The sequence below is a fragment of the Trichosurus vulpecula genome, chromosome 2 (assembly GCF_011100635.1).
Source record: "Trichosurus vulpecula isolate mTriVul1 chromosome 2, mTriVul1.pri, whole genome shotgun sequence".
NCBI classification, from domain to species: Eukaryota; Metazoa; Chordata; class Mammalia; order Diprotodontia; family Phalangeridae; genus Trichosurus; species Trichosurus vulpecula.
This window is the reverse complement of record NC_050574.1, coordinates 365,780,436-365,796,547: the sequence shown is the minus strand read 5'-3', so window position 1 is coordinate 365,796,547 and position 16,112 is coordinate 365,780,436. Positions and strand designations below refer to the sequence as shown.

Genomic DNA, 16,112 nt, shown 5'->3' with positions numbered 1-16,112 from the left:
TGTAGCTGTATTTTTACCTTCTCTGACCAGTTCAAATGAGAATGAAGTTCAAGTGTCAGCTGCCTCTCCCCTCACTCCCTCTTCCTTATTGGCATAGATGTCTATTTCCTCTTCCTCTTTCCATTCTTCTCTTCAGATCATTAAGACCCAACAGAGCCCCTCCTAGTCCTTGTCTAATTAGACTCCATCTCTGACCCGTGAGGATAATAGAGTTCAGAAGGGATACATGTATCACCACTCCTGTTTTTGAATTTCAAAGTATCTATGTAACTCTGGTCTTTTCTTTAGGAATGGCTGGAAGTCCTCTATTTCATTAAAGGTCCATTTTTCTCCCATAGGACTATGTTCAGTTTTGTTGGATAAGTTATTCTTGCCTACAGGCAAGAATTTTTTGCTTTATGGAATATCCTATTCTAAGATCTCTGCTCCTTGATAGTTGCTGTTGCTAAATCACATGTGATTCTGAGAATGGCTACTTGGAACCTGAATCCTTTCTTTCTGGATGCTTGCAGTATTTTTTTCTTTGACCTGGAAGCTGTTTTTTGGCTATAATGTTTCTGGGAGTTTTCATTAGGGTGCTTCTTTCAGGAGGTGATCTGTAGATTCTACTGACATTTTGCCCTCTGGTTCTAAGAGATGTGGGTAGTTTTCTTCTAAGATTTCTTGAAATCTGATGCCTAGGCTCTTGTTTTGGTCATGGCATTCAGGTAGTCTAATCCTTAAGTTTTTCCGCTGTATCTGTTTTCTAGGTCAGTTCTTTTTCTTACAAGATATCTTATATTTTCTTCTATCATTTCAGACTTGACTTTGCTTTAATATTTCTTCTTGTCTCATGGAATCACTGGCTTCTATACAGCCCATTCTCATTTTCATTGAGTTTTTTGCTTGGACAAGTTTTTGTACTCCTTGTGCCATGCTGTTAATTTCCTTTCTGATTCTTTGTCTCATAGCTTGTTTCTTTTTCTTTTTTGCCTACGTTTGTTGCAGTGGGGTTAGGGATGTTATTGTAGTATTTATAAAAGAGTATACTGAATAAACACTCACTTGGAGTCAGAAAAACTTGGGTTCAAATCCTAGTTCAAACATTTAGCAGATATTTGACCAGGATAAATCACTAAGTCTTTCTAAGCCCTTTTAAAAAAAATTATTTGTAAAATGGAAATAACATAAACTACCACCTCAGAGAGTTTAGAGAATGGAAATGCTTTGTAAAACTCCAAGCACTATGTAAAGATGAATTACGTTTATTATTATTTACTTGCAATAAATGGTGAAACCATTACAGGGAGTCCACCTACATGTGGCTGGTTAAGACTTCAGGGAAGTGAAACTCAAGCTGGGCCCTGCAATATAGACAAGATTTAGATGGGTACCTATTGTGATTTTAGGCATCCATGGGAGACCCTCTCATTGGGATAAGGAAGCTGCTCCCATTAACTCTGTTAAGATTACCTTAAGGAGTTTGACTGAATGGGGAGAATCATTACAAAATTGACTATTCCCTGCTCTTATTGGTGGCTCTTTGAAAGAAAGATAGCTGATCCAAGGAAAATAAAAATAAACAGTTTGCATATTTAGCAATTACCGCTAAATATGAATGTACTTTCTGATTTGTTAAAGGTCATGCCTTGAAGGCGGAGAAAGATCTAGTAATAGCAAGCTGATGGGCTACAGATGTGAAACGTTCTCTGACCCACAGATCTTGCTAGTAATATCAGGGCTATTAAGAAGGGCAATAGGAATAGGAGTGAAGATAAGGCTTGTCAGCAGCAGCAAGAGCGGCTCAAGCTTATCCCATTACTTGTCTCCAGGGATTCTACCTCCCTGGGAATGACTTCCTCTATAGGGGGCTTAGGAGTTGAAGGATCTTTACTACACAGAACTTGGGAGGCTGCAGAAGCTTAAACAAAAAGCTAAATAACTCATCAGAACAAGGGCTAATTAAAGTGTGATCAAATGGGGGGAAGACAGCTTTGGTCAGCTGCAGAATCTCATTTTTGGAGAGCTTATAGTAGATTTGTACTTGCAAAGCCAGATGGGAATTTCTATTTGTCTTTTTTTTTTTAGCAGCTAAAATGGGGGAGAGTGATGGTTCTGCATATTTGGTCTCACAACAGTGATTTTCCTTTGTAGTGGTTCCCCATGAGGGACAGCACAGAAGGGAGTAAATATTTTAAAACAGAAGGACTTGGGAGACTGGATTTATGCCTTGTACCATGACTCCTATTCCCTGTCTCTTTTAGACACAGTAAGATCTTTTCGGGCAGAGCTCCACCTGAATGGCTTCAGGCTTTAGCTGTGGGTTTTCTCCACCAGATGACCATAGAAATCTGGACAGATCAATAAATTTCAGTGAAAGAATGAGATAGCCCGAGAAGCTATCCTTCTGGGGATGATGCTCTATGCTTGCCATCACATTAGTTAGGCAGAGAGTAGTAATACTCTTTCTTATGACAAGTCTTAGGTATGGTTTTTGAAACAAGACATAAACAAGATGATTGACAGTATATGGGGATGTTAGTAAAATTATCATCTGGGCCAGGTCAGGAAGAGTTCTTTTGCCCTATCCCACACTATCTGACCATTCCAAACTAGGCAACTACACCTATAAAGATCTGAGGGACTGGCATCCTCATTCCCTTCCCAGCCTGGCCCCACCAAGTCCCCAACCCGTGCCTTCATGATGTAGCCGCAAAACCGCAGGTATCTCTGCCTGCCTTTACTGCAGGGCAGGAGAAGGGAGAGGAGGATGAGGAATACACGGAGCAGCGGCACTCAGCATGGAGTCCGAGGCGAGCAGTGAACTCATCTTTCCTCCTCTCATGGAGCCTGGAGAGGCCCCACTGCCCAATTTGACTCCAAGGCACTAGGAGCTGATCCCTACTCCCTGTGGCCCCATAAAGCCATGGTCAGAATTGTCCTGTCCAGTCAAGGTCTATTTCTGCGCATCACGCTGGTGTCTCTCCTGAGCATCGATGGGTTAACTATAAAGACCCTGGTGCAGAAACTGGATGAGAACTTCACCATCTCTCTCATTCAGCTCATCAGTGTTGTGTTCTGCATTTATTATGTGACCAGAGAATCCTTCAGGAGAATTGCCAGGAGTTCGTGTTCACCCTCTCCATCTTGCTGGTGATGTTGCGATCCCTGGTAAACTTTCTCATGCTGACCGTTGGGGAGAAGCCTGCGAGAGAAGACCCTGTCATCCTGGTCTGGTCCATCGTGATCCTGTTGGTAGGCTTCTTTGATGTGATCTGTACTGTGATCCTCATCCGGTAAGATGGCCTTCCGAGTGGGTGGGGCCCTGGAGAGCCTGCAGGTTCAGGACTTCATGCTGGATCTCTGCTTCTCCATGCTGACCTTTGATCTCCAACCTCAGCTCTATCTGTGTGTCTTGATCCTGACGTCTGAACTGAATGCTTCCCTCCAGCATAGCCTCATGCTCATCATCAATGTCCTCTGGGCCGGCCTCAAGGTGACCATTGGCATCTTGGCCATTCTGTGGGAGCTGAAGGCCCTGGTGTGGATTTTCCTATTACAGAATATCCCTAAAGTGGCTTACCTATTCTATCTCTGCTACACAATCAGCAGAGTGTGGGGCCAGGGCAGCTCCTATACCGGAGAGGCAGCTGCCATCTTGGGCTCCTGCATCTTGGTGGTCATCAAGTCTGTCTTGCTTTGGGCCCTGGTCCACGTGTATCGAAGTTTTGCCCAGCATCTGAGAGAACGTTTTCTTCCTATGGAAAGACTGAGTCCTGAGCAGCCCTACAGGGCCAGGAAGTTTCTCCAAGCCCTCCAGGGCTTGGATCAGAACCAGGCAGACACCTCCCCTTCTGCTTCTGTCGCTCACTCATAGCAGCCCTCCTGGAATGATCTCTCATTAGCGTGGACTCCAGCCGCATGTGGCAGTGACATCCATCAGCAGCTAGTCTGGTGCCAAAGCCCCATCCAGAAATGCCTTGGAGGAGCCTGGGCTCAGGCTTTGCCCCTCACTGCAGGCTGAGGCTGCAACCCTCCCTCCCTGGCAGGGCCAGGGCCAGCAAGCACGTCCTGGGGCAGGTAGTGCCAGGCCTCAGCCCAGGTGACCCTCTTGCACAGCCCAAGGGCCCAGAGCTTGTGGAGAGCAGAAGGGTACCAGGGCACCCATGGGCCCCTTGAAAAGGCAGTCACAGTCTCCCTACCCTTCATACTTGTTGCTTCGATTTCAAAAGATCTTTCATACTAAAACAAAGTTTTATTATTTTAACAAATGGAGCTTTGGTTACTGGCTTTGTATTTTTCAATAAAGTATGCAAGAACACACACACACACAAAGATCTGAAGGACTGTCAGGATTTTGCCTCAGGGCAAAAACAGAGGTTCCCCAGAGACAAGGGTAGTTTTAAGTACTTGTACCCTGAGGGGGTGTGTGTAAGGTGGATTTTAGTGTATGTAAGGAAGATTTTTGTTATTCTTAGATTTTAGTTTGCCAGGATCCATGGCCATAATGATCTCTATTTCCAAGGCTCATGACATGTAAACATCACTGTGCTTGCGTAGCATTATATAATGATTAATATAAACATTTGTGTTTAAACTGTAAATATCCACTGAGACTGTGCAGTGAAATATAATGGTAAGATAATGTAAACTTATGAGGCTATTGCTGGCAATATGCCTTCTTTGTCTATTGCCCTATAAAGCAGGTCAATGAGTGGGGTACTTTTAAGGTGGAATGCACAAGCTGGAATGCTGTGTGTGCCTTGATCAACTTCCATCAAGGTTTGGGGGTATCTGTGTTTGCCTCAACCAGTCCCCACTGAGGCTTGAAGAGACTTAGGGGAGTGCACAAGCTGTGCCCATCTCAATAAGCCCCATCGAGACACAGGGGTAGTTGCCCCCCCTCTTGCCGGCGCCTGTGAGAAGGGTGATCAGGGAACCCTGCAGGAGTTATCAGCAACCCTCTTGTGAGAGGACTAGACTAGAATACAGTGAGATTATTAATCCCTCCAAAACTGTCTCCCTGTCTGACCAGATCAAGAGTGAAGCTGTGCTAGAAGCACTCCTGTGTGACAGTGTTATCTGTCTTACAGGGGGCTGGAGGGCATATGCCTGAATTATGATCATTTGGAAAAGGCGTGGCAAATATATATATATATAATGAGTTGCTGCCTCTAATACAACATATAACTGGCAGATAGGTTATTAATTATCAAGAGCCCTTGAAAGTCTAGTGAGGTAGTCTAATCTTTCTTGGATATTGTGTAAAGAGGACCTTAGTGATCTTTCCCCTCAAAAGAATGAACACATTTGCTCAGGTAAAGATGGATAGAGGCCCTTATATGGGCTGTAATTGTGGTGGCTAATTGACAATATGCAAATCATGGGTATGGATATGAGCTCCTAATGGTAACTACCTGTATTAGCACTTACGGCAGTTATTATGGTGCTTATTATGGGTACATCCAAATAGAAGCCCTTGGAGTTGCCTGAATCATCTCTGATAATATTAAATAATATCAGTTCCTAGAGTGGGAGGAAAGATATCTCCTCCTTAATAATGGACATAAAGAAGGCTAGAGTATTCCATTATACAAACTTCCCTTATAACAGCCCTTAGTGGCTAGTGAAAGTGAATAATACTTGATTATTTACACCACAAATTTATCTCAATATATATTTATGCAAATATATAAATATCTATCTAGATTACCTAATTATTTTTAATTCCTTTAAAAAGTAAAAATATACCCCAACATACCTGGGACCTCAAATCATATAAAAATAACTCCAAAAACATTTTGAAATGAACAATATTAAGGAGTTCACAGGATTGAGCTGCAAATCAGATGAAAAGCTCCTACATTCCTTAGGATGCAGCAGTAAATCAGATGGTAATGGTGCTTTTTTTTAACTTTCAATTCTGTTAATCTCTCCTTTGATTTTTCAGGATTTCTATTTTGATGTTTAACTGGAAGTTTTTAATTTCTTGGTTTTAATTTCAAGGGTTTTTTTTTTTCAGATGATCTGCTCATTCCTTCTTTTATTGCTATAAGCTAACAGGGATGTAAATTTTCCCTGAAGTACTACTTTGGCTGCCTCCCACAAAATTTGTAATATTGTTTCATTGCTGTCATTATCTGGAATGAAATTGAGTATTTCTAGATTTGTTCTTTGATGCAATCTTTAGGATTAGGCGATTAAGTTTCCAATTGATCTTTAATCTATGCTTCCAAGGCCCAATTTTATTGAATGTAAGTTTTACTGCATTATGTTCAGAAAAAAAGATTCATTTAATATATCTTTTCTACACTGTATACTATAAAAACCTCACAATATGTATGAAATATATTACAAATCCTTCACTCCTTTATCATGGTAGTGGCTAAATCTTGTGTATTCCTGACTATTGCTCCATGGAATTTGAATTAGTTCTTTCTGGCTGCCTTCAGTACTTTCTGATCTGGGAGTTCTGGATTTTGGCTATAATATTCCTAGGAGTTCTCATTTGGGGAATTCTTTCAGCAGGAAACTGGTAGATTTTTTCAGTTTCTACTTTTCCTCTGTTTCTCAAATAGCTGGGAAACTTTATAGTTTTGTGAAATATGATGTCCAGGCTCTTTTTTGATCATGGCTTTCAGGTACTCTAATCATTCTTAAATTATCTCTACTCAATCTATTTTCCAGGTCAGTTGTTTTTCCTATGAGATATTCACATTTTCCTCTATTTTTTAACTTTTGACTTTTTTTGTTTCTTGATGTCTCAGAGTCATTATCTTCCATTTGACCAATTCTCATTTTAAGGAATGTTTTCTTCAGTATTTTGTGTCCTCCTTTTACCAATCTGTTAATTCTCTTTTCATAATTTTCTTGCAAAATTCTTATTTTCCCAATTTTTCTCTACTGCTCTTATTTGGTTTAATAAAAATTTGTTTTGCTCTTTTTTAAAATCTCTTCTTCTAACTGGTGTCAGAATTCTTGTTGGGCCTCTGTCCAATCTGCATTTTTCTTTGAGGCATTGCTTGTAGTTGTTTTCAAGTCACTGTCTTCTGTCTTGATCTTCTTTGTCACCAGGGTAACTTTTTATGGTCAGATCCTTTGTTGTTGCTTTCTCATTTTTCCAGCCTATTTCTTGACTTTGCGCTTTATGTTGTGTTGGGTTCTGCTCACCTCTGGTGGGGTGGGGTGGCAGTGTCTGGCCTTAGCTTCTGTCTTTTATGTCTTTCCGCTCATTTCACCCCTCAATCCAGGGGCCTAGAAATTTTTTGGTGTTTCTAAAGTGGTTGTGATCTGGGGATAGGTATGGTCACTGTTCTACTGGTGTGTGTTCTGGTTCTTACATCGGTAGGATACCTGCTCCCTCATCACTGCGACCACTCCTTTCCACCCTGGAACTGTGACCCAGATCTGGGTAATGGGTGTCAGAGCTACTAGATGGCCCCTGTTCCATCTCCCGATGCTAGTTCAGGAGATTTCTTTCTGTTCATCTTTTCAGTACCCTTACTGTCCATTCCTGGACACTGGGCTGCTCATCGCCATTGCTGTGGCCTCTACAAACTGCTATGCTCCCAACTGGACCTGACCTCCAGTGTCTACAGATCTTTCTTTGTCTTCCTAAGCTTTTCTGGGCTGAAAACATGATTTACTGTGACTTTTTCTTGACATTCCCACTCAGAGTTCAGTTTGGCATATTTTTTATGTCACTATGAAAAAGATTTTAGGGAAGCTAAAGTGAAGTTGCTACCTGCCACCTCTCACTCTGCCATCTTGACTCTACCCCACCTCCATAATACCTCCTTGTAAATGGCATTTTCACTGACAAACCTGCATCCCTTTCTGATGCTGAACCCTTTGACAAAGCCAAGGACTTTGGTGGCAAGAACTTTACTTTCTTGGTGTCCAGTAGCTGTGGCTGCAGCCCCTATAAAAGCAGCTACCAGCTGCATCTCCACTGCTTCACAGAATGATGACCAAGAGCACAGGGCTAAAAGCATTGCTATTCTCAAGGCTCTTAGGTCCAGGGTTCTAGGCTGCCTCCACCAGCATCTGAGGGGAGATGTTGGTCAAATTGGGAGTGGTCTGACTTGTCTGGAACATGCTGCTTTTTGTCTCTCAGGATGCCTTTTGCTTCAGAAAGGCTGGCTTGCCTGCCCCGTGTGTGGTAGATGGTTCACAGTTGGTGGGGATGGCTGGCCTCTTCAACATGAGTTGCTTCCTTGGATGATGACTATGAGGGCTAGGCTAAAAGCAGGCCTAGTAGTCTGGGAGGTGCTACCACTTCAGATTTCTGTACCACTCTGCCTGTTGGTGGCAGCTGGTCAGCAACTGCTGCTGGTGGTAATGAGGAAGGTGGGTCCCCTCTCCACAATGACAGGGAGCTAGGTTTACTACTATACTGTTAGTGGAATTATGAAATGATTCAACTATTCTAGAAAATAGTTTGGAATTATGCAAGAAGGTATATTGGCAATCAAAATGGGCTCTTAGCACTTAATTCAACCAAGTGCCCTTGAAGAGTTTGGCCTTTATTTCCTCGAATAGATTAGGAGTCCTTGATGACCTCCTTGCCTCAAGGGAAAGCCTAGTTTACATGGGTTTGAGTGACGTTTGTGACACCAGAGGCTTTTAGACCACATGGGTTTAAGTCGCATTTTTGTGACTATTTTAGGTCACGTGGGTGACTCGCATGTGTGACTCACCCTTGACCCTAAAAAAGATATAAAACCAGAGGTTGGCTTTCTCTTTTTCTGGTGCTCTGACCCACAGCAGTGGTGGTGTGTGTGACTCTTGGCCAGCCATTGTTATGAGCTCCCAGGCTGAACTCAGATGTTGGTAACTATGAATTGTATTTGGTCTGTCTGTCGATGTTTGTAATTTGTTTACATTTGCTCTGAAGTTCAGGGTGTTGGCTTTTTCCCCTGAACTAAGTGAATGATATTTGTATGCTGGATTAAAGTAAGATTGTTAACCCTTTAATGTTGCTTTCCTTAGTAAAGCAGATCAAAAGAACCTGGGCTTACATCATTCTGTGAGCTGGTTGTTGTTGGTTTTTCACCCCCACAGCAGCTGCCAGCCAGATTGTTGAAACAGAAGGTCACTAAAGTATACATATCCTTCATAAGTGCTCACTCCAAAGTTACCAGTTAGCTCTTAATTGCTAATTATGATGTTCTTTCCTTGACCTCACTGCAAGATTTGACCTTGCTGACTGCTCTCGCCTACTAGAAAGTCTTTCCTTTCTGGGTTATCATGACATTGCTCCTTCCTGCTTCTCTCTGCCCACCTGTCTTACAGCTCCTTCTATCTCTTTTGCATACCTATATCCCACTTCCTCACTTGGGTGTACCCCCCAGCTCTGTTCTGAATCCTCTTTTTTTCTGTACAGTCAGTGACCTCATTGGCTTCCGTGGGAAAAATTATTTCTATGCAGATGATACCCAGACCTATCCAGCCCTAGTCTTTCTCTGAAGTCTAGGATCATGTCATCAACTGCCTACACATTCTGAACTGGATGTCCTGGAAGCATCTAAAATTCTCCAAAACAGAACTGCTAATCTTTCTCCTTAAACTTTTCACTTTCTGTGAAGGGTACCACTGTGCTTCAAGTCATCAAGGTTCATAACATCCTCAATTCCTCACCTCTAACTATCCAGTTAATTTCCAAGTCTTGTCAACCTTACTTCCACAATATCTCATATACTGTTCTTTCCATAAAAAGACCACCATAGTTCAGGGCCTTATAAGCTCTTACTTATTTGAACTAATATGAGCAATCCACTAATTGTTTTCCCTGCTTCGAGGCTCTCCTTCTTATCAAGTTACTCTACACAGCTGCCAAAATATCTTTCTAAAGCACAGGAATGTGGCCATTTCACTCTCCTGTCCAGGATACTAGAAGAGCTCTCTGAAGTGAGACATGAATTCAAATCTCTGCCATCACTGCGTGACCTTGTGCAATTCACTTAAACTTATAGGAGCTCAGTTTCCTCATCTATAAGTGAAGGATCAGGACTAGATGGCCTCTCTGGTCCCTTCCAGCTCTACATCTATTACTCCATCATCCTACATCCAGGATAAAATACCAACTCCTCTGTCTGGCATTTAAAGTCCTTCACCATCTGGCTCCATCTATCTTTCCTGACTTAAATCACATTATACTACTTTGCATTGTGCTAAATTAGGGTTACTCTATACAGCTGTTGGAGTACAGGTTATCTGTATGAGTCATAATGAGTTGTAAATGAGGAGATTTGATCAGTCTCTCCTACTCATTTGTATTTCTATATCTGTGGGTGAATGCCTCTCACTAGGTGAGTAATTACGTGAAAACTCAATATCCACACTAGAGGGGAAAATACGAAAAAGCTCCCACACAGGACTCATATGTCCAAAGGAAATTTATTATAAGCTATTCTCTATAGCAGTTTAAGACAGGAGGGGAGCACTGCATTTCTACAAGCATATGCCCAGATTGCAGTGATATGATGGTGTAGTAGTTCCTACTCAGATGTCTTCCTAGCTTTCCCTTTCTGAAAAGTATAAAGTGCCATCTCTGATGCGTATTAGGAATGTTCCTTTCTTTTGGGGTGTTCTAGGATGGCAATTTATACGGAGCAAAGTGTTACTTGATATTTATATTTAAGCTGAACACTTTGGGATCTTTGAGCACAGTGACTGGTCAAGAGAAATATCCTGTTATGGGACTGGAATATTTCCCAATTTTCTTAAGGCAGGCTAATAAAGCAGATGATGAGGAATTTATTTATTATTTATCTTAGGTGCTATGGTACTGTTTGAGCCCAGAAGAATGCTTAACTATGAAGTATTAATATTGAGAAAATAGGATACCTTATCAAAAAAAAAGAAAAAAAAGGCATAAGTAATGAAATCTACATAAGTAGGTGATTAATGTGGATATGGCCTTCCCAGGGACTGCTACCTCTAAAACTGCCTAACTAGTACTAAAAGAATGAGTTGTCTTCTCAAAATGAGAACTAAAAGCCTTATAGACATTCCTATGGCTCCTTTCCTGGGAATTCTACATTGGAATACTAACTCAGCGTGTCTATGTGAGGGACGGTAAACTTTTCAGAACACTAAAATCCTACCAAGGGGAGACACACCTCAATTTTTAATATAACTTTTAATATATGTGTGTATACATGTATATATTTTCTAGGAAGCAATATGAATCCCTTTACATTCCCAAGAGTTAGGCAAGATAGAATTTGCAGTTTCAAAACTGTAAGAAGAGAATACGTGCTTTTATACATATAATAAGAAAGATTACAGTCCACAATTAAGAGACTATGAAAGGAATCATGGCAGCTATAGTTTAAGAAGCCCTACAACATAGATATTCTATGTTCTAGTCATATTGTCCCATCTATGTTTCCTATACATGTCCCTTCTCTGTGACTCTGCACAGAATGTCCATATCTGGCATGCTTGCCTTATCTACCTCCATGTCTTACAATCTCAGGCTTCTTTCAACTATGGACCTAGGTGTCATCTCCTAAATGGGGCTTTTCTGATCCTTCCAGTTGTTAGTGCTCTGCACTCCATGCCCCATTCCCCCATTATTTTGCAAACACATAATGTCTCCTTATATGGATATATATTGTGGATCAGTAGAATGAAAGTTCCTTGAGGACAGGGACTGATTCATTTTTGTCTTTGAATCCCCTTCATCAAGCACAGCACCTTGCACAAAAGGAGGCATTTTACAAACGTTTACTGAACTGAATTGAGAGCATGATCCTAGAAGAAGTTCAAAGGAATGAGATTCCAGAAAGAAAGGTAGAGGAGAGAAACTACTTCTAAGACAAAAGGAATGGGTAAGACAGCCAAAGTAGGAAAAATAATATTTTTAAGTATGAGACAAGGTCAACTACTAAGAGAATAGCTTGTAGAAAGAGAAAGGAGGGCAATATTAAAGGCTCAAGCTCAGAATGTACATGAAATACTCCTGAAAACCCTGACTTTTAAGAAATAGTCCTATATACTATTATTTTTCATCTATACAACTTTGAAAAAAATCATATTTAGTGATTTTTAATGGCTTACAGCACATATACCTTTGGTTAAATTTGGAGTTACTGTAGTGTTTTTGATATCTGGAGTTACTGTTGTTTGATCAGTCTGCAGAGGGATGTCAATGCCATGCCGAGGCGGTGGTGGTCGATTGAATTTTGGAGCGCGACCTGGGGAAAAAATAGTTTTTAAAAGTTTATTTCTTTTGGTTACATAATCTCAAATGAATTAAAATTAAAATCATTTTGGAATAGCTTAAAAATTTTTACAATCTAATGCCCTTATTTCAGAAAGGACCAAGTCTAAATATAAAAAAACTGCTAAAATCAATTACCTTTAAAATATACACACCTTTGGCTACATGTGAAGTGACTGTTGTGTTTCTTATGTCATTGTTGTTCCGGGAAAGTGGTGGCTGAGTTAGTTTTGGAGCACGACCTTGAAAGAAGTTTGTTATTTTTAATTAGCTTTTAGTTAAAAAATAAGGATTTTGCAAGTCCTTAAAATGTTTTTAGAAGACTACAAAGAAAAATTTAATACTCAAAGGGAAATTTAGCAGAAGGATAAATGATATAGTTTACATACTATACAAATTCTGAATTCCAAATTTCTAAAGAGTGAAATATAATCTGGAGATCATTATTTTAGCACTACACATGACAAAATGGAAAAGTCCATAAAGCAATTGAATGCTCTGGATCTATGATTTCATTGTAGATGAAATCTAAAATGTAGAATTCAACTTACTCCCAAGTAAGTTTCCTACTGCCTCTATAAATGAAGATATAATCTTCAGAGAGTTTCCTAGGACAATGAGTGGTCAAGTGACTTCCTCAGATCATACAACCAGTGTGTGTCAAAGGCAAGATTTGAACCCAGGTCTTCCTGACTCTAACATTAACTATGTCTCCACTACAATGTGATTCCTCAGTTATTACTATCTGGAAAAAAATTAAGTTTCTAAGAGTTTCAGATATAAACTGTGATGCCTTTTTAAAACTTCATTTTAACTTCCAAGTTACCTGTCTTCTACAAGGAGAGTTTGGTTATTAAGATAACCAAAGGTGGAAAGAGTTCCCACAATTTTTTAAAATGCAGATTTCTAGTTTGCCCACTAATTGATCAGATATTTCTCATATAGAGGCTTTAAATTTACTAAGAATTTAATGAGCTTTTTGGTTACGAAAATTTTCTCTGTACAGACTGTCAAAAGCACAGATGCAAATGGTAATGATACATGGAAAAAGTGGTTTAGTTTCTTCAAAACACATGAATATTGCCTTCTTTTGGGAACTTCAACATTACAGACATAAATAAAGGCTATACATGTAGGATGTAACTAAAACCAGAAAATGATCTATTTCTAAGCTTTCATCACTTAAGATTCCACCTCCCACTTTATTCTATGGGCACTTAATGACAATATCTTGCCAACTGAACTTAAAGCTCATAGGACAAAATGATACAATTTTACATCTGTTTAAGGTAATGCCTCAAAATATATATGCCCACAAAGCCTCAAAACAAACTTTGGTAAGAAGGCTCAAAACGAAAAAAATCAATTTAAATACACATACAATACAAATAGATACTACTCTTTACCTATAGGAATAAATTGACATCCAAGCAATTCTACTTTCATTGCAATTTTCTGCTGCCACTGTACAGGATGGATTCTAACAAAACGTGCTGTAATGGGTGGGATGAAGTTATTGCGTACATCCTGATGGTAGTCTGTGTTTCCTTGAAATATCTAGGAAAAGAACAAAAATTTGTATTTCATACCAACAAGAACCAAATGGATTCCAAAGATCCGGTTTAATATATATTACTTTTTTCTCTACATCCTTAATGGCAGCTAATCAACAACTATGACCGTAACTAAAAATAATTTCAAAAATATACAGAGAATCAAAATACTCATAATAGCACGTTTTGTAGTATCAAACTGGAAACCAAGAAGTTGCACATTGACTGAGGAAGGCTAAACAAGTACGTCACAAGGACACTGGAATATTACAGATCCTTCATGAATGATGAACAGAAAGAATTCAGAGAAGCATGAAAACATTTATATAAATTAAGGCAGAGTAAAGATGTAGAACCAGGAATCAATATACATCATGATTCCAACAATGTAAATGAAAAGTCAAAGCCAAAACTTAACACTGACTGGGCAATTATAATAACCAAGGTCGGTCCCCCACAAAAAAAGATTAATAACGATCCCCCCTCCCTTCTATGCAGAGGTGGAGATAGTGGCTGGGGAACATTATACTATCAGACTCATTTAATATGCTTGTTAATTCTGTTGAACTGCTCCTCCCACCCTTTTTTATCTTTGTTACAAAAGACAGTTCACTGGCTAAGAAAAGGGATAAGTATAAGTTCAAAAATGCGAGTGATGCAAAACAAAAAATGAATAAAAATGTATTTCTTTAAACATTGAACACTAATAATTGGAACACTAGCAAGATGCTTGATAATTTATTTTTCTCAATATGGAATATGCATACTGTCTTCAAATGACTCAAGAAATTAATGAAACTTTTGGACTGGCAGCTTTAAAGGTTCTAATTAGAATGAAGAAGACTTGGAAGGAAAAAATACTAATATGCTTACAATAGCAATTTACAGGGATATAAACACATTAGTTTTAATTCTAAGTAATGGTTTACATAAAGACTAAAAGTCATGGGCAGGGGGAGGTTTGTTTGTTCATGTGCTTTTTTGTAATCTTTCCATACGAATTAAGAAAACTATAAGCGAAAGTTCACTCACATATACTAGAAAATGTCGCCCCTTACAGGAAAATGACAATCAAGACAGTTTCCCAGTCAATTTTTTAAAGACTTAGCCAAAAGATAAAAATTTATTTCAACATTAAAAATTATAAAGAACATATATCATATTGATACACATGACTAATATCAATAGATGCAGAAAAGCTTTTGACAAAACACAAAACCCATTTACATCAAAAACACTAAAAAATATTAGTTGCCAAATCTTTTGAATCCTACCTCTACATCCCTCACAATTATACCTTTCTTTCAACTTAAAAGCCCCCCAAAATTGCTAACATTTATATAGTGCCTACTATCTGCCAGGCACTGTGCTAATTTCTTTACAGTTATTATCTCATTTGAGTTTCAGAATAACCCTGCAAAATAGGTGCTATAATCATCCTCATTTTAGAGATAAGGACACTGAGGCAAACAGAGGTTAAGTAACTTGCCCAGGGTCACAGAGCTAGTATGTAGCTGAGGCTGGATTTGCACCCCACCTGGATGGTGTTATTAGGTAGTCTAATCTGTGGCAAGGGCAGTCTACAAGTAGCCTTAAGGAAAATTAGCTATTCAGGTAAGAATAAAGTTCTAGTTCTAACTACACTTCTCAAAACTCATACAATTCAACAGCCACAGAATGCTAAAATTATCGTTAACTACAGATTCCACAAAGTCAAATAACCAACTCACCACGCTTAGATTTCTTGAGATGCTAAACAAGGAACCTTGAAGAGTAGCCTAAAATCAATATGAAACACACTCTGTTTCAAAAATACTGATGAGCCATAGAGCAGAGGATGACAAATAATATGATAAGGGGTTCTATGTCATGAGAACTGAATTGGGGGTGTTTAACTTGTAGAAGAGAGGACGTAAGAGGGACATGACAGCTATCCAAAGAATCTGAAGGATTGTCATGTTTAAAGAGACTGACCTTGCTCAGTTTGGCTTTGGTGGGCAGAATCAGGAAGATGCGGATGAGGCAGTAGAGATACAAAGGCAAAAGAGAAACAGTGCCTCTGCTTAAGAAACTTGCAATCTAACAGGAAAAACGACCTGCATAAAAAAACTACAGAACAGAGAGGGGAAGAAGGAAAATTAAGCTCTAGCATCTGGGGGGATTTAAGGTAGCATTTAAGTTAGGTGTTAAAGGAAACTATAGAGAATCCAAGAGGTGGAGGTGAGAGGCAGGAAAGCAACCAACAGCTATAGGAAAAAAAAATGCTCCAAATCACTAATAGCTGGAGAGATGCAAATTAAGCAACTGAGGTTCTACCTTATACCCATCAAATCAGCAAAGATGACGAGAAG

General features: G+C 39.5%; 1 protein-coding gene across 1 annotated transcript in view; it reads right to left on the bottom strand.

The window, feature by feature from the left end:
* The window catches only part of DCBLD2 (discoidin, CUB and LCCL domain containing 2), a 127,713-nt gene that overhangs the window by 12,840 nt on the left and 98,761 nt on the right, over positions 1-16,112 (bottom strand). Inside the window, exons 10-12 of the mRNA XM_036746335.1 lie at positions 13,615-13,765; positions 12,364-12,450; positions 12,057-12,182 (exon numbers count right to left, since the gene is read on the bottom strand). Of these exons, the coding sequence (XP_036602230.1) occupies positions 12,057-12,182; positions 12,364-12,450; positions 13,615-13,765 (364 nt within the window). The remainder of the gene's footprint in view (positions 1-12,056; positions 12,183-12,363; positions 12,451-13,614; positions 13,766-16,112) is intronic.